Source organism: Temnothorax curvispinosus, unplaced genomic scaffold (assembly GCF_003070985.1).
Source record: "Temnothorax curvispinosus isolate PA1 unplaced genomic scaffold, ASM307098v1 QBEX01010576.1, whole genome shotgun sequence".
NCBI lineage: Eukaryota > Metazoa > Arthropoda > Insecta > Hymenoptera > Formicidae > Temnothorax > Temnothorax curvispinosus.
Genome location: NW_020220356.1, coordinates 65,118 through 89,609, shown reverse-complemented (window position 1 = coordinate 89,609; position 24,492 = coordinate 65,118). Strand labels below are relative to the sequence as shown.

Below are 24,492 nucleotides of genomic sequence, written 5' to 3'. Positions count from 1 at the left end.
ATGATTCATTCCCTCTATAAGCGCGTAATATTATTTGATATTAAATTGGTATATCCTTAGAATATTAAATGAATAATTTAATATTCATATAATATTCTAAAAATATTATGCGCCTATATAAGGTTTCGTTCGTCAAAAAAAAAAATCGACAAAATTGCGCAACTGCGTTTTACATTGAAAATATATTTCTATTTTGTATCAATTCGACGTGTGAGTAGGATACGTACACGTGGCTTAATCGCTTCTTTTTACATCTCTCGCAATGGCATTGTTCTGTGTCTCGGCAGCCGGGTATAGCGACCGTCGCGGCGTACGATTTTAAACGCGTGTCCGTTTTGTTTCCTTACGCGTGCAGCTATACGAGGTTTCCAAGTGTGTCGCCCGATCGCAAATGCAGTCGCTTGGTCGTGTAACGTGTTAATCGGCGTAACGTTTATAATAAGAAGCACGTCCATGTATTATTTCAGGTATAATATACATATACATACTTTTTAGCAAAACATACAAAAATGCTTGACAATACTAAGTGCTACTAGTGTGTAGTTTCTCTAGCCGAGCTTACAAACGTACGGTACACTTTTGTATTCAATGCGGATTAGTTTTACTTGGACCGTGCGAATTGCATTCGCACACGTCTGCGCTATTCAAAATGCAGAATTTATCCCCGCAGGAATAAATCCAGACGACATTTTGATAACAAGAACGATTCCTTCCACCAGCGTTCGTCTCTCCTGCAAAATCGCACAGTGGAGAGACTCACCGTGAAATAATTATACGTACGCGTACATTCAGGTACAAGATATGCATATCTTGTGTATATACATTTATCGCGCGAGGATGAATCGATCAAAACAATTTGCATTTTCGTAGCGTATTACGTGAAACGAGGTATTTTTTTGCTACTACATCTTGCCTATCTACTTCTCTTCAATACGTAAAGTTCAATGGAAGCTCATCGTCACTAACGAATCGTCTTGACCATTTCACAATTGTTGCAAATCTTTATCAGCCAACAAGATACACAACGAAAATACCTAGAAATAACAATGGTCTCTCTTTCTCGCGCTTTTGCATTCAAGAAAGTAAATTTGTGTACAATTCCATCACGATAGAATATACAAGAAATCGTTAAAGTTTCGGACAAAACAACTTTGCATAGCTTGTACCTATTTATACTTGAGAAGACTCATATAGTCAAGAAAGAAACCAGCATTATCGTAACGATGGATACTTTCTTGCCTGGTTCGCATTCTCTCGTAAGACAATGTAATAATATTAAACGATCCCGCATGAATTACATAACAAATAGGACTAGGACTTGGTACGAGATACATATCGCTACTTCGCCGAGTCGATTCAAAGATAGTATAGCTGAAGGTTTATATGTTTCGAGTCGCTAGTAGTTTAATAATGTAGGAAGTAATGTAGAAAACGAACTGGAAATTCTCAAAATATATTCCCTCGTTTCTATGCCTATATTAGATAAAATACTTTAAAATAGTCGATGCTTGTACCATTGCCGACGGCCTATAAGCCAACTCTTGATCGTTTTTTTTTTTTTTTTTTAATCGAAAATGTATTTAAACAACGTAAAGATATTTTAAAGACTTTCAGTACTACTTTTTAATAACAAAAAGTATATGGACGATCAATAGTAGTATATAAAGTTGCAAAATCGCGATTCAGGTATGGGGACTCCTCAATTCGCTGTAACAACATACGTGTAATCTTGTAAATTTCGGAAAAACTCGGGGATTGCATAAAGAGTTTTTATTCGAATATATAACGGAAAGTTTCTATCTCTCGAAACATTCTTCGATTTATATGTAAGTGTGTCTTAAAAAAATTCCGTTGTATTCCGAAAGATATTTCAATACTTTTAATTATATTCTGCGTTGCGTTGTGTCGCGTAGTGACTACCAGTGTCGTCACCCTGGTTTTTCGCGCCCGAAGGGAGTTCATGCACCTTGCATACACACATGTATAATATATATATATATATATCCACGGATTACTATTTACTATTATTTCGTGTAATCACGTTGCGCAGGCGCACAAACGCTTTTCTGGAAGTAATTCTATCGTTACAACACGATTTAAAGACAATGCCACTGAATTAACGTGCTTGCGCTGTACTCGTCTCGTCTCTCCAGCTGATACCGATGTTCAACGCAGAAAATATGGATATGGATTAAGCAGGCTCTAGCGTTATCACCGACAGATCGACAAACGATCGTTCACGATCTCGCGTGTTCCATCAGCTCATCGGCTCCAACTCGTGTTACGCAATCACGATCAACGACTCACAGACAGGCATAATTACATAATCACAAAAATAGGTTTTTCCGGAGTATTTTTCCGAGTATGACAATACCTCTGTGACTTGATTCGCGGTCAGTTTGAATTATATCGACATACATACGCGGGGAAATTCACTGAAAGAGCGCGGATATATCCCAAATCTTAATAACGCGATCCTGGCCGATGGTCAACAATCTTCGCCTAGGAGCGTCCAGGTCCATCCCGACGACGCTGTGCTTGGCATCGTGGAAAGAGGCCAGTGACGATTGGCTGCGGAAATCAAAGGCGAATAATTATTTATCGCGCTCGCTGTACTTTTAAGGAAAAGCGTGACGCGTAACTTACTTCTCCGACTTGAGTTGTATGTGGCACTGATCGCAGACTCTCACTTCGAACTCGAAGCCCATCGCTGGTATCGGTATCCGTTGCGACGTGCAGCGAGCGCATAACGCGCGGCCGCAATAGCGACAGTGATGCTGCCTCAATCCCAACTGTCGTTGATCCATCATAGCTTTTATATTCCAGAAAAAGGGTCTTCCGCAAGCCTGGAAATTTCGTTGATTTTAAAGCAATGCACATATGCCGCAAAGCGAAGCATTCATACTTATTTTTAAAGGCCTTCTTGAAGGGCCCTTTCGAACGTACCTGGCAGACGTCGGACTCGACCCAAGCCGCGGTCTCCTTCCTATTCGTCGCCATATTCCAGCAGACGATCACGCCGTCCTCGCCTCCGGACAGGAGCTGGCGTTCGGCGCTCGCGTAGCACAATGCCGTTACTTTGTTACTGAAAGAGAGAATTTTTCTTTCTTTTTCTTCAGAGCGCGTCTTGAAGGTAATTTAAGTAATTTAAGTAATTTCCGACCGAGCAAAATTCAAAGAATTTCGCACGCGCGCGCTTACTGGTGTCCCTGTAGCTCGTAAGCGGTGCCCTGGCGGCCCCCGATGTCCCAAACGATGATGCTCTGATCGAAACTCCCGGAGAACAACAATTGTTTCTCAGTGTCCCATGCCAACGCGTGGATACTGCCTGTGTGTGCCTTTAACGTGGTGATGAAGGTAACGCCACTATTGTCCAGCTTCAGCATGGCTATCTGACCGGAATAGTCTCCCACGAAAGCGTGTTTGGACTGAGCGTCAAATCTGTACGGGTATGCGAGTTAAGTTTCTCATGGAACGTATCTTGAATACGTTTCTACAAAAAGCCACTTTTATTCGCGCAAGAACGTGAAATTCTGCAAAAGGATACTGCAGAGCGGTGTACCACGCGTCCGTTTGATACGATCCCAATTTCTGTCCCGTCTCGGAGCTGTGCAATTGAAATAACTTATCGCGACCTATACTCAAGACCCACTCGAAATCCGCAGCGAAAATAATTCCTGTTACTCTCGCCTGATGCGCTAGGTAGTCGCGCATGGCCGTCATCCGATTGTAATCTTGCTCCAAGACGAATTCCTGTAATCCGAAAAGCCAAGCGATATCCCGGTCATCTGTAATTCTAACGACGGAACGGAAGAAAGGTGGCTCGACGTACGTTAACGCTTCCGTTATCCAGGCCTACAAACAGCTGCCTCGTTTCCACGCAATAGTGCATCGAGGTAGCCCCCGCTGGCATGTACTGACAAATACTCGGCCAGTAATGACCGGAATCCCGCTTCAGCCATACTCGGATTGTCCTGTGAAAGAAATAAAGTCGAGGTAAAACAAACTGTGAGAGAGAGATATCAATTGAAAGTCGCATTGTAAGGATTAAACTTTGTAAATATATTATGCCGTGTATTATTGTATTAGTATTACACAAATGTGTATTATTTTATTAATTATAATTAATGTAATAATAATATATATAAAAGAATTATATGTGCATAAAAGAAAGGGGAGGAAAGTGCGCGCGCGCGCGCACACACACACACACACATGCCACACACGCACGCAACGATACAATGTGCAAAATAGAAAGATAGGACTCGAGGTGTGTCCACGTAGTCAAAAAATTGCGCGCAATTTTCGTAACGAGAGCAAGGAGCTCCGCCGAGGATAGGATCGGCAAGGTCGAAAGCGACGAGGAAAATGACGTAGAGACGCGACAACGCGGAAATATGAGGGGAAACGTCGTGGATCCTTAAAGGAAATATGAAAAATATCGTGGTTTGGGAAAAATATTCGCGCGACGGGTACATACATACCTGTCATCGCAAACACTGATTACACCCTCTTCCCGCGGGATGATGATAGCCGCGTTAACGTCGTCGCTGCAGCCCTCCAACTTCGACAGGAGGACCGGCTTGCGGCTGCTGCTGAATTTGTCGTGATTCACCCCCGGGGCGGGCTTTATTTCCGCTGCCATTTCTCTGGAACCGCGCGAAACACGTCGATCACAAGCGCACAAGTGCAATTGCCATTTGACAGTTGTCAGATGCTAATCACGGCGCCCGCGGACTACGGAGATGGGAGACGAGACGACGGCCGACCCACGTCATCCGCCCGCCGCCCGATCCGCAAGTTGCGTTCCGAAACTCATCGTGCATCCGCCTCAGACATTTCTAGAAAAAAATTCTTATGCTGTCTACAATGCGAGTCGTAAGAATTGGCCAATCACAGTCGATTATTCTCTTCACATTCCATTGTGATTGGTCAATTTCTTACGACTTACGCTAGGTCTACAATGCGAGTCGTAAGAATTGACCAATCACAATCGAATTTGAGGAGAATAATCGACTGTCGTTGCACGTATTTCGTAATAAAGGTTTGTAAATAAATATCTCTGCCGTAAAACATTATAAATATATATTTATTAATAAATTATAAAACATAAACTTAAGTGTCAAACACATACCAAAATACCAAAATTAGATTTATTTTTTTTAGATATTATATGTAATGTATTGCATGGCCGGTGGAGTAAACGCATATAAATTAGACATTACTATAACTTTAGAACGGTATTCACGGTATACAAGTCCAATCTTAAATGTTAAATTACAGAAAGGTTCACCTAAAGACGCTACAAGGACTGTTTTATTATACTATAGCATCTTATAATAATAAAAATAAAATTTTTAACTTATGTTTTATGGTCTTTCTTCATACTTTTGAATTATTTGGAGTATTTCAATAAGACATTGAATCTTATTTTTACTAGGAACAAAGCTAAATCCTTCTTCTATAACGGCCATGTATCCATTTGTTTCTTGTTTTTGATCATATAATTTTGATAAAATTGTTTTTATAGCTGTAGAAATTGCAGAACGTGCCTCCTCCAAATCATGCTCGATTTCATCTTTTATCTTTTTACGTTTAGCAAATTGGTCCAATTCCGGTAGATTTTCTTTGATAGGTTTAAACTCTGATCTAGAACTCGTACTTGCCACCGGAAACTGTGTGCTGCTTGTACTGCTGCAGTTGGACATGGCACTTACAGGTCTCTTTATTGATACATGCTCAATTGTTACGGTTTCCTCATTGTCAATGGATGGTTCATTATCTAGAAATGTTTTGTTGTATTAACATCAATGTTACAAATAATAGTTTCTTCTCAGTAATACAAACTACAAACCTTTGATAAATCCATTGGGTCCATTATAATCAAGATCACAGGACGGCAAAGAATGATCTAAATTTTTAGATTCCTCGGACGGCAACAAATTATTTACGTTTGGAGGACTTGTTTTTGATACAGAGCACACTGATTGATTTAGTGGAATGAACAATGATTTTGTTCTGCTACTGAAATTAAAAATAAGAGGCTATAATAAAAAAGTCAAATAAAAAAAAATAAAAAACATTTAAAAAAAACAAGTTATAATCCCACCGTCGGTGAACTATGTGAGGAAGTAAAAACAACATGTTTCGATATAGCTCCCATTCTTTTGCTGGTTCATATCCAGAACCTGATGGTGGCAACTTTTGTTTTCTATTTTCTCTACTAAACATATCTCTCAAAGAGGACCATCGTTTCTCAATTGCTTCAACTGTACAAAAAACATTAGATTATTTTTCCATTTCTAAAAAAGTGTTATAAATAGGTATAACAATAATTTGAGGAAAATGGTATTTACCTGGCATATCAACACGATACAAAAGTTTCAAATTTTCACTTATTTTTGACCACATTTCTTTCTTCTTAACAGTATTTCTAAAATTGGGATCAGATTTGTCATATAAACATTTATTATCGCGAACAAAATCAATGATAATTTCATCAACATTGGCGAACTGGGCGAAATCCATTGTAAACAGAAAATAACCTCGAAAATTGCGTCACAAACGTAAGTCGGAAAAGATGAAAGATGACCATCTCTCTCGTTGCGACATCGACAGCCGATTTACGACAACTTCACAATCGAGTGCGCATGCGCTCGTCGCCCGACAGCGACATACGACGTAATTGTGGAACGGGCTGCAGGGTCTCCATGGCCCACAGGACACGGCGACGCGACGCGGTAACCAATCACCATCCGCCTTTCCGTACTACTTTCGGAAGTGGAACGAAAAGGCAGGACGGTGATTGGTTACCGCACTGCCGCGTCGCGGTCGCCGCGTCCTGTGGGCCGGAGCCATCAATTGACCACGTCAATTCGGTTTTAACATTTTTTTTTTTTATTAACGGTATCCATAATTAATGTAGAGAATCTAAGCCAATTTTTAGCATTTTTTGAATTTTTTAATAAAAAAACCTAAATTTGAGAAAGTTATAGCTTGCTAAAGTTTCTTTGATGACGGCAACTTCAAAGGGTATGACGTCATTTCTTATATAAGATATGACGTCACAGCACATTTTCGTGTACTATATTTTCTTCAATTTTGAAGATATTGCAAAAATTCAAAAAATTTACAAAAAAAGTATGCCATGATATATCATCAGACTGCTTAATAAAAAAAATTTATGTTAAAACCGAATTGGCTGATTTAAAACAAAAATATCTGATTGGCTGGTCCAGTGGAAAAACTCCAGTCAATACGGAATGCCGCTACCGTTCTTACATCTTGCATGTTTCATGGTTCCAGCTTTCAGCTTCGTTTACTCCAATAGTTTCCCGACTTCTCGTGCCTGGCATTCTTAGTTCCTGCTTGTTCGAGGACACTCCGGGCTCCAGAGCTTATCCAAGCGGATTTCTCCTTTTCACGTATCGTTCGTATCGCGCACGCAATATGACGATGAATACGAAGGAGAAGGAAAAGTACATCGAGGAGTTCGATTTCCCGTATTGCGACGAATCTTCCAAGTATGAGAAGGTCGCGAAAATCGGCCAGGGCACCTTCGGGTAAGTAAAAATCTTGCCCTTGAGATTGCCCTTTGAGCCCTTAATTCGCACGTGCACGGAAGGGCCGAAGGGCAAACGTGTCCGTGAACACGTGGTAATCACGTTTCTGTAGATGATTCTGTTAGCCAGCTACAATGATTCCGACACGAATCAATGCAATATTAGGCCCGCGAGGTATTATTATTTTTTTTAAACAAATGCATGCTTGGAACAGCGTTTTTGTTAACAATTCCCAAAATGTAAAAATTGGATGATGCAACTCCGACGCACCATGTGCTAGGGGCATCGATAGATTTCTTTTAACGAAATAATTTGAATGCGTCCGTCGGAATTTAATCGAGAAATAATTTGGAGTTTGTGCATTTTATTATCTTTACATCGCACGTTTACGATGTACAAATTCATTTTTCTCAACAACGCAGTTATCAACTTCACGATTAATAGACAGAGCCATTATACTCTCTGTTAGCATCTCATTTTATTAATTTTCTAACCTATATCTTTCTAACCTATGTCCCTTTTTTACAGAGAGGTGTTCAAGGCTAAGGACAAGAAAACGAACAAGAAGTTTGTCGCAATGAAGAAGGTATTAATGGACAATGAGAAAGAAGGAGTAAGTTTTGCTTTATATAATCACGTGATTGTCGCGATTACTTTAGGGATCCTCCAGGGACGGGTCCCTAGATTACTTTATCGAGTTGTGTGCTAAACACGAGACAAGCATATTTTATTTCACTCTACCTTACTGGTACACCAATGTGCACTAGTTCAGAAAGTTTTTCGAAAAATAATAGATGGTTAAATTCTTTAGTAACTCTCCTTTGGATACGTGGAGTATATCGTAGTACATATACCTCAATAACTTGTAAAGAAAGAGTATTCTTGGCTTATTTTAATACAGAACAGATTATTACTGAAAAAATATTAAAATTAAAGTTTCAACCTGTTAAAACACTTTAAGATATGTGCAACAGTGAATAATATTAAACAGAAAATAAAAATACTAATTGGTTTAATATTTATAGCCTAAATAATGTGGAGTGTAATTTACGTGCCCTTCTGTTTCAAATTTTTACGCATCCACTGGAGAGTTAAACTTTTGATATTAATCCGACGTAAACAACATTCTTACTTTACTAGCGATATTTTCTCTTAGTTTTATACAATACAATTTATCTTGTATTTATGTTACATGTATTGTCAAAATCTTCTTACAGTTTCCTATTACGGCATTGCGAGAGATAAAGATACTACAATTGTTGAAACACGAGAATGTAGTCAACCTCATAGAAATTTGCAGGACACGAGGTAAGCGTATATAACTTAATATCCATCCTCTAATCTTCGATCTGTACAATTCTAAATGAACCATAAATGTGGGGATTCATTTTTTCTACTTAAATAAAATACTCGGAGAGATGCGCAAAAACTATCTTATATATTATCTGAGAAAGTCTGTTCAATAATTTAAAACAAATAGCAGTTAAATATTAATTGAAACGATTGACGATGTATAACATTTAATTTCATATTATTTTCAGCAACTCAGTACAATCGATATCGGTCTACTTTCTACCTGGTGTTCGACTTCTGCGAACACGACTTGGCTGGGTTGTTGTCAAACGTAAATGTAAAATTTAGTTTGGGCGAGATAAAAAAAGTTATGCAACAGTTACTAAATGGACTTTATTACATACATAGCAACAAGGTAAGAAGTTATTAAACATTTTACATTCCTTTATAAAGATGCCAAGTTCTAGAAAAGTGATGTCCAAATAACTTATTCGTTAATATGAAAGTGATTAAGAGATTCAAGATTATTCTCTAATAAAATAATTATAATCTTTAAAGATTACATATTTCTATATTCTCTCATATTATGCATATAATGTAACGGTTTCTTTATCATATTAATCTAGGACAAAGCTATCACTCGTAGTTAATGTTGACAATATTATGATAATTATATACAACGTAACAATTTATTTTTCCTACAGATTTTACATAGAGATATGAAAGCCGCTAACGTTTTAATAACAAAGAACGGTGTATTGAAGTTGGCTGATTTTGGTTTGGCACGAGCATTCAGTGCAAAAAACGGTCACTCAAATCGTTACACCAATAGAGTGGTCACACTTTGGTACCGACCACCAGAACTCCTACTTGGTGACAGGAATTATGGGCCACCTGTGGATTTATGGGGCGCTGGTTGTATAATGGCAGAAATGTGGACAAGGTAATATCACTTTGTGATATATATTATCTTTTTTTTGCTGGAATCGAGTTTTTTTTTAGAAGTTTGCTCAACAAGTGGCGTAAAAGTCCTTCAGATTTATTTTAGCTTCACTTAAAGTTCATATATAAATTCGTGATATATTATGTTCTTGCGCTCTTTCTATACGCGCAATCACGTAATTACATGCAAGCTTAAACCTTTTAAATCTTTTCCACAGGTCTCCCATAATGCAGGGAAACACCGAGCAACAGCAGCTGATATTGATCTCGCAATTGTGTGGTTCGATAACGACCGAGGTGTGGCCTGGCGTTGAAAGTCTGGATCTTTTTACCAAAATGGATCTTCCGAAAGGGCAGAAGAGAAAGGTAAGGCTGGTTCTACAATAAGTTGGATGTCGAAACGCACAGCCAATGAGAAAATTTCTTTTTCGACTGATTATAGATCGGGCCGTATTAATTATGGATTTTTACAGGTCAAAGATAGACTGAAGCCATATCTGAAGGACCCTTACGCATGTGACTTGTTGGACAGACTTCTGATACTCGACCCCCTCAAAAGATGCGATTCTGATTCCGCGTTAAACCATGATTTCTTCTGGACCGATCCGATGCCGTGCGATCTTAGCAAGATGCTGGCACAGCATACTCAGAGCATGTTCGAGTACCTGGCACCACCGAGGCGACCTGGTCATATGCGACATCATCCAGTGCCTGGAGGGCCAGCCAAGTCTAGCACTAGCATGGCTGAAAGCGGCTATCAGGATCGTGTCTTCTAACGTGTTTATCTCAATATATGCACAGATATATGTGTGTGCATATATATCTCAATATATGCACAGATACATTGTACATCACGTGTGCGTGTGTTTGTGTGTGGACACAACATTGCGTGGACACCGTGGGTCTTTCAAGGCACCGTCGATTTTTCATTTGATTCTTACAGGAATGGGGAAGAAATCTTAAATATGATACAGGAATTTTTATAGATTTTTTTTTGTAACACAAACGCTTAACCCTTTGAACTTAAAAACTCTTGGGACTTAAGAAAGTCCCAAGGTGTCTGGATGAGTACCAAAAACACGGTGTCCGCGTAGTGTGAATCTATTTTGTACGTATGTAGAGTATTATGTTTTATATAATACTTATATGGCTGTTGTATGATATGTAATTCCATCCTGACGTTACCAACTTTTTATACAGTTCTGATAGAATTATTTAGTTTAAAAATCTATTTGTTGTTCATTATCGTTCCCATCCTAAAACCGCAATAAAGCGAAAATGTACATTAAAATACGATCACGAGTCATTATCCACATCTGACATTTACTAGCGGTTAACTCTTTAGCTAGTTCTCTCTCTTGCAGCTTATTATACGTCAAATTTTCACCTTTTATTCTTAAACCGACGTACAATTAAGTATCGCGTGATAATAAAAAGATAAGAGAGCAGACAGTGTAAAGTGGAAGCAGAAGGAAAATAGCGCGGTACGATTCGTAAAGTGAGGTTAGGTGATCGGATGGCTGCTCGACATGCATACACGCGTTGCGTACACTCGTCTATAATCTGCTAATCAACTTCTTAATCGATAAGGAGAAAAAGGTATTTGGAAACTGCGTTGTACTTGGAATTCGGATCAAATAATAACACTTTAAAAATCACAAACGTCACGTGGTACTTAATTACAAACCTAATATATGGCGTCGAACCTCGAATAGACAACCGTGTTTGAAATTCCGTTTAAACACGTAGCGTTTTTCAACAGCAGGTATCGTATTACCAGAGTTATATATAAGTAATCCACGAGGTCGAAAAAAATGCAAAGTGACGGAAACAAAACCAGGAATTGATGTACGATACGAAAGCACGGAGGCACAACGAGGCAAAGCGTGTGAAACGTGCGTGGATGCATTTGGGGACGTCTGGAATGTTGAAGCAAAAGTACGATAACGTTTTTTATTTACGTGTTATTTCATCTGGCAGGTAAATAGGTTTAAAGAGTAATCATAAAATTACGTTTAAAGTTACTCTTGGGTTCATCGTGCAATTTTGGGGAGCGCACGCGCACGACGCACGCGCAGCTTATCACTTTATCGCTCGCACGTGTACAACTGTAACACTCGCGCGCACATTCAACGCAACTTTACGCTATTATTGTTGTTGAAGAAAGGTTCAATTCGATAATATTGCAAACATTTGTTTTCAAATCTAAAAGTTAAATTTTTTAATCCCACGCGAAAGACGCGACAAAAGTCTCGATTATTACCTTTGCGATATTTTATTTCTAATCATCAGTTAGAAAATTATCCTTTTAATTATTAATTCTTATTATTTTTTCTGTATGTACGAGCGGAGATTATATGAGAGAAAGAAAACATTTTATATGAGCATATTTTATATATAATAATATTTTTTTAGGAAAAATTTTTTACCTGCAGATAAAAATCAGGAGAGATAATTATAGTTATACGTATTCAGAACATTTCGTCGAAACATTTTGAAGCGGTTGCCCCAGGATCTTCGTATTGCAGATTGTGTCCCATCACTTACTACGTACCTACCAACAATTATGTTTTCGAGAAATGTCAAGACCACGCTATTGTGCGGCCCAAAAGAGTTGAGAAAATCTTTTATGTTTGAGGTACGTAATTACGTCCTACAAACGTAAACGACCCCGAAATCACTTTGTCACGCAAATCTATTTCGACATTTCTACGAGATATTTCTCAAAGCGGAAAACGTTTTCCTATCGTAGGCTGCGACGTATTGGGCGGAGGAAGGACACCGTGTCGTCTACATTACTCCGATGCCTTTGGATAGACGACCGGCGGCCTGTCACGACAGAAGAAATCCAGCGGTCGCGGCTCTTCTTAAACTAATGAGATTCGTGTAAGATTTATGCAACACGGGGTAGCCTATGTGTTTTTTTTTACAGAGTATTCCGTTTGTCACCGTTGTCATTGCTTTCCGAAGACTTTTAGATATCATCTTGGATGCATCATTCAGGAAAAGCAATTTAAATAAATTTATTGTAAAATTAATTAAATTTAATTAACTTGATTTAATTTAATTTAATTTACAATTGTCAATTTAATTAAATTTAAATAAATTTAGATTTTATTGTATTTAACAATATTATGTTCAAGAATTTCACGGAATGTCCGCACACATATTTCACGTAGCGCGTGGCAATGTCTTAATATTTATTTACGCAGATACTTGTCGGATTACGAAGCTCTCGTGGAGCAACTTTTTAAACTGCATACCTACGCAGCCGTACCTTCCGTGCTTTTGATAGACGAGCTGGACGATTATCTCGACGGTTTGGAAGCTGCTGGAAACGATTCGAGGATGCACATCGCCAGAATCTGCGCCCTGATACTCCATTCGATGAAATCGTGTTCACGGGTCTTGAAAAAGAACGTAAGCGAGAAATTACATTTGCGATAAAAACAAATTTCTGCTTTTCCGAATACAAAAAATCTGTATAATTCTTTTATTTTCCTTCAAAAATACGCGTTTTAGATTTTGCGAGCCATAATCGCAGAAATCATTATTCTGCAGTGCCGGAAATTTATTTTCAATATTGCAAATGTTAAATCTTTAGTCTTTCGTGTTATCTGTATTAATTAATTTCCAGATTATGCCAATTTATCTCGACTCGACAGATAATTTTTCATTTTTGATCTAATTTTTCTCGGATTTTTTAAAGATTAATTTGTTAATTCAAACAAGTCCATGCACAATAATATGTGAAAAATTAAGTAGCCGAGAATTATCGTTATTTTCTAACGATTACAGGTACATATGTGCGCGTGGACCAGCTCGAGTCTCACTAATAACTTTATTCAAACAATGTACTTTCGCAATATCTGGAATTTGACGGAAGAAGAAGATGGGAAAGTGATATCAGTGGAGAAGCTTTCTGTTGGATCATCGTTCGAACGATCGTACGTGTATCATAAATTCGAAGACGGGACGCGCGTTCTTCGACAAATATTATGCGATTCAGCGGAGACTTAATTAATATACTTTGTAAATAGTTATCTCGTTTTTCTCATTGCTTTTTTAGAAAAATATAAAAAGTTCGGAATAAAAGTTCTATAAAAAGTTGTTGCGTGTGAAATAAACTGCATCGAAACCGTTGCGACTGACTTATCGATAAGACATGTATGGTCACGTATAAGGATATCTTTAGAGAGATGAACAGGAATGAACAGGAAAGAAAGGGAGAGGGGGAAAGAAAGGAAGCAGGGCGGAGAAAGACAGGGAAGAGGATGAGAAAGAAGTGAGACGACTGGAAAAGGAGAAGAGGAAAGAAAGGACAGGAAGCGAAAAAAATATCATATATTGCGTGCATTACGAATTAAATTTAAAAAAAGTATTTTTTCTTATTCTTTCTCTCTCTTTCTCCACGGTGAAATTTATTTAGCCATGCTTATGTAAAGCATTTTTATCACTTCACAACGCACTGATTAGCCGTGCGAAATGTAGACAGCAAACGGTAGAAAGGGAAAAAGGGGGAAAAAAGAAAGAGAGCAGAAAGAAGCGCAAGTAGGTATGTTGTGTACATATGTATGTAAATACGCGCGCGATATTGTTGACACGATGATAATTAGTGGAGCATCGTCGGTGTTTTGGAAGCTGTGTCAACAACATGGCGCAACCAATCGAGCTCGCTTTCCCTTTGCTCCATGCCGCTCTGCCTCTCGCGTAAGCAAACAACTCTAAATGCCCGATCTACCTATTAATAAAGCCCGGGGAACGAGCATTCAATTCGTGCTTTAAGAACGCGTCTCAACTGACAATGAGATGTAAATCGACCGAGAACGAGCGCGTTAATGCGAGCACGTAATGTATTAAATAATTCCGTATAAATGTCAAATAGCTAACAATGTTTTTTCATATCGTTTCGCATTTCAATTAAATTTCTCAAGGTTGCATTCATTGATCTCACGTTATCGTTATCGTTGTAATTCACTTTAAATTATAATTGTTTAACACACTTTATTTCATTACGCACTTGTGTATATATAATTACATATTTTTGTGTGGAAAACTTTTTATTGGATCGCGCTCTTTTTTATTTCAGGATATCGTCGCCGTAGGCAGATAATTATGCCGAATGAAAATAGAAGCTTTTAAATTAACGCGAGGGACAACAACGTTTTCGATACGCGCCATTTTACTTCAGTTTATAACGAGAACTATAATAAGTCATTCATGCTGAAAGGACGAATCTTTAGATAAAGGCGAGTCGATAATTGCAGCATCTTTCGTCAGATGTCCAATCTAAGAAATTTTAATTGATATAAAATTCTTCGCTGATTCTCCACGTTGGCTCTTTAAAATTCCACTCGGCATGGCGGATAACGCCGACGTTCCCCCTCTCGAATGCACTCGCTCTACAAGCCATCCCCCAACCGCAGGCTTGTTCGCTGTTAAAAGTTACATTCCATCGGTCAGACAACCAGTTTTGAATCGGTTTCGAATTCCCGATGACTCACATGCGATCTCCGATCGCATCCGGCACGTGTGTGTCGTGCATCCGCATTGCGCGCGGAGAGCGGGAAGAAAGAAAGAAAGTGAAAACATAATCACCGGACATAATTTCTGTCTGACTTGGCACGCTTCGCGTTTTCCGAATTTAATTAATTCGCGCTGCAGTAATGAAGGATCTCGTTGATTAGAGAGATTAATATTGGAAGAAGCGCGCTATTTTATATTATATAATTTTGTAGTTCAATACTTCCATTCTGTTGTGTATTTTACATAGATATAATAATCAAATTAATCGATTTATTCTTTATTTATTGTAATTTATGAATTATGTAATACAAGTCGAGTCATCAAAAATTTCTATGGTTTATGATGCGAGAACAGGGTTTTAGAAAAGGGAAAATTTGTATGATTCCTAGTAAAAAATGTTTCATAAGAACATATATAAATATATGTTATAATTATATATAAATTATGTTCAGAGGAAGAATTAAAAAATAATTAAAATATTAAATTATTTTTTAGTTATTTTTCGTATAATTTTTCTTATATATGCACAAAGATTATACAAAAGAAAGAAAACATTTATGAACATATTTATAATCATCTATAAAAATTTTGTCCCGAGGATATTTTTGATTTTCTAACATTTTGCCATTTTGCAGATGTAGCTGTAAAATTTCTACAAAAACATTAAAATAACTTCGATTGAAAAATGGCACAGAGAGAGAGGGAGAGAGAAAATGAGAGAGAATGAGAGGGAGAAGATAAGGCAAAACGTTGCATTCGAGAGGAATATCGAAAGTACATTGACCGATTCATCGAAAGATAGAATGGATCACCATCATCACCATTTCTTTAAGGCTGCACAACATATGTAAGTGAAAAGAAACCATCTATCTCTGTTCCTCATATGTGATATATAAAGTTGCTTTCCATTTACATCAAAACTTAGATAATTCTCACCTGTGACGTCATAACTCAGTTAAATGCACGTTCTTTTTGCACGCTGGCAATAAGTGAGATTCAACTGAGTTTTTATCCACAATCGAGACCATGTGCTTTAATGAATTTAGATTCATTATATAATAGACTCACATTAAGAGTGAGGACCTGTATTATTATGCGATAGCTTTGTCACCAAAATAAGCAGATAAATATAAAATAACATATCTTACCTGAGTATAAAATACTCACTCAATAACTGAGTGACTCAGATTAATTGAGTGTAAATGGAAAGCAACTATAATGATTCATCTGAAAGAATAACGGGTTTTATTTATTTAAGCACTTCTTCAAGGAGATCCTGTTTTATTTACCAAAGAAGCATCTTCTGGAAAGTGGATCTATCCTTAAATAGTACGTCACTTAAATGGTACCAATTTAAGTTTAATCTAGTCTTACTTCGATCCAGTTTAGCATTTTAATTTAGTTCAGTTTAATTTTCTATCTTGATTCTCTCGAACTTTTTAAACAACCAAGTGTTCTTAAATGATATATGTATGTACAAAATTCCAAAGCTTATAAATTTAAAAAGCAATCGTTAAATCATAAAACGTCCGTTAAAGTTATCAGTATCGCGTTTTAAATAAAATAGCCGAGAGAGACGTATCGATGTTGTGTCAAAAACACACTATTATAGTCATATACAAAATATACATGAAGGAGTCAAAGTTGCTATGTTTTTCTAGGCTCGGGGAGTATCGTATATTACATCCCTACTCCCGACAGGGATCGGGGCCCCGCAGCATTGGCAAGAGGAACGCAGTGGCAGAGTGCCGGAGTGTCGGAGTGCCGCACGAATATCAGGCCGTTGCGGAGGCTGCTCCAGCGGCCTGGCAAGTGGCAAGTGGCAGTTGATCCGCGGCATTCGCTACGGTTGGTCACGGCTGGTCACGCTTCGCGCGGTCATCCGAATCCGGAGAGGAATTATCCTTCCCTCGGCCCGTCCTCCATCCTGTTCTTCGTTCCGAAATTCATCGAGACAAAACTCGGCGCGGGTCATCGATCGGAAAACTGATGAGTCTCGCGGTACGCACCATTCGAATAAAAAAGACAGATGAACGGGAATGCGTTGTGTATGCGGGGAACATAGGAATGTAGCGGGTGTATGTGTGTAGAGTGTGTTGCGCGCGTGTTGGCGGCGTGTTTTTTCAGGCACAAGTTCCTCCGTTCCTTCATCATTTTCTGAGAAACGCATCGAGAGGACTGGAGAGAACACACGATGGTGTTCCTGACGATACGAGCCACCGTGTTCCTGTTGCTCGTCGTCGATCTCGATGCCGCGGCGGCTAATACCGTCACGTCGGCTAAGGTACTCTCTCTCTCTTTCTCGAGCGATTTTTTTTGCTTTTATTTTTATTCGTTCACGCGAATTGCCTCCTCGAGGGACTCTATCTTGAATATCACCTTCGGCCGCCATTGGCCACCCAAGCGCCTTTAAAATAATTTTGTTGATATTGCAAATACAACAACGAGACGCACGCGCAAAACATGCATTACCCTGTGAATACAGTGGTGTTGGAGGTTTATAACAATGGCGCTGGTTTGTCGATTCTCGCCATGCTTACCGAATAGCGTTTATCGATACATTACCACTTCGCTGCCTACAACCACTGTAAATTTGTAAATTCGTAAATTCTGTACAATTTATAAGCAGTAAAGTGTAAAGTTTTACATTTTATTTTGATTTAGCATTTTCTTCTGATTTTTGGATCAGTAAAATTGCAATATCTTTCGATAAAAACTGTTTCATATAAAAATATATATATAAATATATACATAATAATAATTATATATAAAATATGTTTATATATGTTTTCTTTTTTTTCTATAATCTTGTTCACATATATGGAAAAATAACAAGAAGATAATAATTGAGAAAAAAATAGCTTCTGCGTTTTACAAAAACTATTAAATATTCCACATATAATCGTAGTTTATACCTATACGATTATTCTATTTATATATAGTATATGGGCAATTTTTTCTCATTTCTTTAAACTTTTTATTTAAAAAATGCGAAAATTAATATAATTTTAATTATATTAAAATTATTTATTTTTAAATTCTTATTATTGTTCCTGCATGTACAGATAGAGATTATATAAGAGAAAGAAAACATATCAAGATATTTTTATGTAATTTTATTACATACATTTATATATTTATTATATATCAAATATTCTTGATGCAAAATATATTAGTACATTTTATTTATAGATTAAAAACTAAAACGAGAAAGAGGCGTTGGAAAAATTTCACGAAAAGATCTATTTTTAAAATTTAAAATTTTAATTTAAAACTAAAATTTAATTTAAAACTAAAAACTAAAATAACTTAAAACGCAAGAAAAAGCATAAGAGCAAGAATATAAAACGCTGTAGCGTAACATTTAAAGCATTATTAAGAGGAAGCTTAAACGAGCGAAACTTTCACTGTTCTTAGCAATTGTATCAATTTAGCAATTATACCAATTCCGTTCTGGAGCAGCGATAATTTCGCGCCGACAACATGAAACGGGGAAGAAAAACTTGTAGGATTGGCGCTCGCAATTTGCCTCTGATGACAATGATTATACGTTTGCTGCACATAGTGCACATTTAACAGGCAATCGAAGAAATTATACTAAATTACAGGTTCTTCGGACGTGTAAACGATTCGTGAATAAAAACACATTTATCTGTTTTTAAAATGCAGCAGATGGGGACAGTTTGGACATGTTTGTAGTACACGTTTCAATTGTAAATAGCAAAATGTTTTTTTTGTTTATTCTTAAAACTGATAGCCGCAAAAAGTAAAGGAAGAAGAAATAAAAGAAAGATGACGTCCAATTAAATTTACAATCAACGCGGTAGGAAGATCCCGGGTAACAGTAGAAAAGTTAAATATTCTCGTGTGACGCGTATTTCACGATGGGTCGTTTGCGAAATTGTAGGAGAGAACGCATGCGAGATTATGAAAAATCGAGCGGTTCGATTAATTTCCTTGGCGATAACGTACTCGCTCATGCACGCGTGATTCTCGATGCAGCGGCAGAGGAGAAAATCGTTTTCCTTTACATCGTAGTCATTCGTTTCCTCCTTATCAAATTAATTATGATAAAAGGCGACCGAGCCACTACAACTATTCCCTTCCCGTCGAGGTTTCCGCCAGTAAGACGTCACGCTGTAGTGGAGCAAAATCATATCTTTGACTACTGCTTATATGTAGTTGAAGAATTATATATTTAACGAATATGTAATTAGACGGCTTTATCGTATGAAACGTGTACACTTGACTTTAGAACGATACATGGGGTGTTTCTTTTATTGCTTCGATCTTCACAAAATCTTTCTTTGCATTTCCTTTATTATTGGAATATCCTTTTATAAAATCATAATAAAATTAACGTTTCTCTGTTCTGCAAATTTTCAGCTTTTTATTACTTTTTGAATTTTATTTCTAACTTAATTAGAAACAAAGTGGCAACTTATACTCAAAGCCGCGTGGAGTGTGATACACCCCAGTGTATCGTTTATGATTCAATTTGGAGGTGTACCGTTCAAGGATTTCTGGAAAAAAATTTGTTTATATAAAAACATAAATATATATAAAATGTGTTTTCTTTCTTCTGTGTATCTTTGGTTGTATACAAAAAGAAAAAGAATTAAAAAATAATTGAAATAAGGATAATTTTGACAAAATGAGAAAAATTGTCTATATGTAATCGTACATAAAATATGATTACATATAGAGTATTGTACAGTCTGATTGCAATTTTACTTTTTGTAAAAAATAGAAAATACAAAAATTATTTTTCTGATTAATTTTCAATTATTCTTTTTATTATTGTTATATTATCAGTGATGTTATGGATCTTTTAGATCACTGCTGGAATAACAACTTTTCTTCGCGAAAACGTCTCGTGCGTTCAATTATCTAAGAACATTGTTGATCGCGTCTGCGTTAATTGTCTGCCTCGTTGTAGAAAAAAATGTATCAGCATTTTTACAGGACGTAAAATTTTTCTCTATTACAGGAGGAGTGCAGGAGAAGGATAGCTGAATGCACGATGAACGGTGGTGGAAGCACACCGGTGTGCGGAAGTGACGGAGTGACGTATTCCAATCAGTGTCAAGTCATTTCTAAACAATGTCAAGGCGTGTCCGTTCTCATCAAACACACCGGTCCTTGTCCAGGTTTGCACCTTTATCTCCTTTGACGCAAAAGTTTGATAACAAGAGTTTATATACCCGTGAAGAATTTGCGAGGAATTTTTTGAGTTACAGCCCAAGTTTTAATTGCTTCAAGTTTTTTTTCTCCCTCCTCTTTTGTCTCTCTTTCTCTCTCTCTTTTTCTCTCTCAAAACTGCAGGTTTTTTTCCTATTAGACACAAAAATTAAATTAGCACCTTCTTGTTGAACACTTGTCGTGATTTGTCACATGTATACAATAGATGAAAGTCAAGTTAAACGAATGACACGACTTTGCACGACTTTTATATATCCAGAGACACCGGCGTGCTTCTCAGCAAGACTGACCGCACGACTGGGCATAAGGCCCATCTGCCAACCCGACGGAACGTACGCGCCGGTTCAGTGTCACGCTGAGACCGAGTATTGTTGGTGCGTAACGCCGCAAGGCCGGCCGTTGCCCGATACAACGGTAAGATACAAAAAACCGAAGTGTTTGAGAGCCGGTTCCAGATCTGCTGCTTCTACTAGGAGCGGCCAGAGGCGACGCTCGCCGACTAGGAAACAGCGCAGGCAGTACGTCAGTAATAGGCATCGAAATACCTGCGATCGTACCGAGAAGTCCAAATTCAACGGGAACCTCATCGAGAACTTCAAAATTGAATACAGGCGGACCAATATATCCGCTGACGGTAAGCGCCGGGCAATCGTTCGAGAATGATTAGTCGGTCTTCTGATTAACGTGATTAATCCATCGACTGGCGCGAAGCGAGCTCGTATCTTTAAAGAAAGAAAATCAGAAGGTTGATATTATACCGCGCACGTAATTTCTCAGTACCTCAGTATGGCGAACTGCATTGCTTTCCTGTTTAATAGACGATAAGAATGTCGAACGGGTGTTGTCGTGGAAATTCCTTATGCTGGACCAGAATGCGGACGGTTACTTAGATAAGGCAGAGTACAAGGAGCTGAGGAGACTCGCCAAGAAGGCGGTGAGACCGAAGAAGTGCGCACGCACGTTTGCCCGCACGTGCGACCTAAATCGGGATTTAAAACTATCCAGGCAGGAATGGGGTGCTTGTCTCGCCAATGATTTCACTCGTAAGTTACATACGTATTATACAACGCGTCTTCTTTCAAGTTAAGCGTTGAGCAATGGCACAGCGTACATGACAATAAGCGTGCGCACACGCGCAATTCTTAAAAAAAGCAAAAAGAGAGAATTTAAAAAAATGGAAAACATTGCGTTTGTACGACGATTCCTTAACGTCGATAGCGTCGTTTTCTCTCGCATTAATGCCGAAATATAGATTACACTTGTTTAACGATATAGTAAATTTAAAGTTTTATACGTATAATGGCAGTTTTTAAAGATTATTGAAACATCGACTGTCAAAATAAAAGTGCTCGTTGGAAAGATTAATATTTCTTAATTCTTAAATAAAGATAATACATGAACACTTCTAATGGAGTTCATATATACAGCTCTAGAAAGTAACATGTGTAATGGGAAATGTCCTTTTCAAAAAGTAGTAAAAAAGAGGATCAGGAATAAAGCTAAAATTTTATTGATTGTCCTGTACCGTCAAACCTGAATAAGCTTTATCTATAATATTTTTCGACGTACTAAATAGCTTCGGGAAACGCCACCGAGAGAAGTTTTAACTATGGAATTTAAAAGGATTGTTCCACATACCTTTGACTGTTCCTTGGCTGAAACTTGTGACACGCGCATCTCTTAGATTTTAATACTTAATAACATATTTCAAGGAGAAAACAATCGGCGCTGAACACTTACAGGTCATGTCCCTTGTTAGTTGCTGCATTTATGCTGTCTCACATCGTTTATCATTGTACCACTTGCACAACTTTTTTTTATTGGAAACCGAATTCTCATTTGTAGTCTTAAACGATCTCTTGCAGCCTTTGATCTCCATAGAGTCACGTGGATGATTGAAAAAAGTGATATCTTGCATGCAGCATACTATACAGCAACTTGCTTTTCAAGCATCCGTTTAAAACGATTTGAATGATGCAAAATTGTGTAAAAAATCAACATTTTATGGGACTCTTCTATAAGAAAAGAGAGAGTTTGATTTTCTATGATTATATAGTAAGTGTATTTATTTATTTATCTGATGTTATAAAAAAATTTAGCGAGACAGACAAGAAGGCGCACTTTCTGTATGACAAAAAAAGATTTTTTAACGAGCATTCTTCAAAGATAGGTGCATTAAAGAAAATATCAGGATATATCTGCGTCCTCAAGAAAGTTTCTCAAAAGTTTGAATCTACATTAACGTGCCGATAAATATAATAATCTGGAGTAGAAAGAATCTATTTTATGAATCGTTTTCTAATTAAAACATTTCTCTAGTTAGAGAGCTCACTTTTATATCTTTCAAAACTTTTAAATTTAAAGCCCTCAGCTTCTGGATTTCAATTCAGCTTTTCACATTCTTCCCGATCTTCCGCGATTAAATTCGAGCGTAAATAAAAAATTACATTTAGAAACAAGTTGTTTCCTGTTATGTCCCGCTCGTTCGGTACGTTTGATTTCAAGGGGGTACTGTAGAACGTGCGGAGGCGTATTCCAGACGAAAGCTTTGCGGCACTTGAGACACGGAAAGTTGAACCGAACGAAAGGGAGAGGAAGGACAATTCTCCGTCGAGTATAATCAAGCGGAGGAGGAATGTCATTTCGGCGTCTAAATCGCGGCTTAAATTAACGACGATACCGCCGCAACAGGATGTCACGCGTGGTCAAGGACCACACATGTGCATGGCCGTCGTGACGACTCGCTTAACATTTGTGAATCCTGCCGGAAGTTGCCTACACGAATGCGCGCGCGTGCGACCGGCTGCTGAGAAATTGAAGTAATTGACCTCATGTACGAGCTAAATTCTCGCCCATGCGTCATGACGACAATGATTATTTGCTATTTATGACTGTCTAATAACGAGTAAATCGCTGCGTTACTTCTCGGTGTTACTTCTCGATGAGATGGTCACGATAGTCGGGTCCGTTTGTATCATTTCAAATATATATAGAATGAAAATTTCTAATGAATGGAAAGAATTGATGGAAAACTAATTTATATCTGTAAAGAATATAGTCGTGCGAGCGATAAAATGGCACAATTTCTTTCCAATTTCAACACTTCTTTATATTATTAATTTAAATATATTCCTACAGAAAAGAAATACAATGCATTGAGTGTAACAGTTCAGAGAAAACATGTATGAATAGATTTTATATATAATTCTACATATTCATGTTTTTATATAAAAATTTTTTACCGAGTGAATATCCACGCCCCCGTAGTACATACATATGTTTTATACGCCCACACACGCGAAATTTCTATCTTCGCTGAATTATCAATACTTTGTTCGGTGTTACGCTAAAGAATCCTGTGGCGCGTCAATGACACAAAACAAATTGTACATATGTAGATAAAACCGATCGGCTGAGTGATTGTCATTGTTATCATTTAGTACGTTTGTTCTTGTCGCTGAACCCCGCAGACCAGCGTTCCGAGGTCCCTGAGACCCAAAGGACACGGGCCAAGGACCGAGGTGAGTCCCAGTCCCCTTCGCATGTGGCGTCGAAAGCGCTGTACGCACTTCTTTCTCCCCGGAGAAACTTATTTTTAACGATGCAATCCTGCGAGGTTCAACGTTTATTATAAAACTACATTCTCTATTTTTAACAAGTTTTACGAACAAAGTAGAAAATAATTTTCTCTTTCTTCGGGAGGGATTTTTTAATATGAGTCGGAGACTGATACAAATATTATACCATTTTATCCTACATAATTTATACCATTTTATCCTACATAATTTATACCAATATTAAATCCGCACATCAACGTTACATGAATTTACTTTCTTATTAATTGGATATTTATATCATATTGAAGTGTGAATAATTATTTATTATCAATATTTGATAATAAATAACGACCTTTCTCAATGCGCCGTATAGTATTTAAAAGAATATTTTTGCTTTGGCAGTTTAAAAG

The 24,492-nt window shown here is 37.6% G+C and overlaps 4 protein-coding genes across 5 annotated transcripts in view; 2 read left to right on the top strand and 2 right to left on the bottom strand.

Moving 5' to 3' along the window:
- Window positions 1-163: 163 nt before the first annotated feature.
- LOC112460456 (WD repeat and FYVE domain-containing protein 2) lies at window positions 164-4,776 on the bottom strand. The gene is made up of 7 exons (XM_025025126.1): window positions 4,485-4,776; window positions 3,833-3,974; window positions 3,548-3,753; window positions 3,202-3,441; window positions 2,947-3,085; window positions 2,647-2,846; window positions 164-2,571 (listed from the first exon to the last, which is right to left on the bottom strand). The coding sequence occupies exons 1-7, from the start codon at window positions 4,643-4,645 to the stop codon at window positions 2,433-2,435; spliced, it is 1,227 nt and encodes a 408-aa protein (XP_024880894.1). The 5' UTR covers window positions 4,646-4,776; the 3' UTR covers window positions 164-2,432.
- A 292-nt stretch (window positions 4,777-5,068) lies between these two features.
- Window positions 5,069-6,589, bottom strand: LOC112460455. 2 transcript variants are annotated; one of them, XM_025025125.1, is made up of 4 exons: window positions 6,357-6,589; window positions 6,110-6,269; window positions 5,855-6,021; window positions 5,069-5,782 (listed from the first exon to the last, which is right to left on the bottom strand). In XM_025025125.1, the coding sequence occupies exons 1-4, from the start codon at window positions 6,526-6,528 to the stop codon at window positions 5,370-5,372; spliced, it is 912 nt and encodes a 303-aa protein (XP_024880893.1). In that variant the 5' UTR covers window positions 6,529-6,589; the 3' UTR covers window positions 5,069-5,369. The 2 variants fall into 2 exon arrangements, with proteins under 2 accessions (XP_024880893.1, XP_024880892.1); XM_025025124.1 differs by having other exon boundaries at window positions 5,855-6,024; window positions 6,357-6,588.
- A 745-nt stretch (window positions 6,590-7,334) lies between these two features.
- Window positions 7,335-11,026, top strand: LOC112460461 (cyclin-dependent kinase 9). The gene is made up of 7 exons (XM_025025132.1): window positions 7,335-7,562; window positions 8,091-8,175; window positions 8,780-8,870; window positions 9,104-9,270; window positions 9,560-9,798; window positions 10,016-10,163; window positions 10,271-11,026. The coding sequence occupies exons 1-7, from the start codon at window positions 7,450-7,452 to the stop codon at window positions 10,571-10,573; spliced, it is 1,146 nt and encodes a 381-aa protein (XP_024880900.1). The 5' UTR covers window positions 7,335-7,449; the 3' UTR covers window positions 10,574-11,026.
- A 4,983-nt stretch (window positions 11,027-16,009) lies between these two features.
- Window positions 16,010-24,492, top strand: part of LOC112460465 (SPARC-related modular calcium-binding protein 2) — a 9,934-nt gene continuing 1,451 nt past the window's right edge. The window contains exons 1-7 of the mRNA XM_025025138.1: window positions 16,010-16,170; window positions 16,582-16,668; window positions 16,985-17,607; window positions 20,314-20,473; window positions 20,785-21,159; window positions 21,344-21,568; window positions 23,966-24,141. Coding sequence (XP_024880906.1) covers window positions 17,518-17,607; window positions 20,314-20,473; window positions 20,785-21,159; window positions 21,344-21,568; window positions 23,966-24,141 — 1,026 coding nt within the window. The 5' untranslated portion in view covers window positions 16,010-16,170; window positions 16,582-16,668; window positions 16,985-17,517. The remainder of the gene's footprint in view (window positions 16,171-16,581; window positions 16,669-16,984; window positions 17,608-20,313; window positions 20,474-20,784; window positions 21,160-21,343; window positions 21,569-23,965; window positions 24,142-24,492) is intronic.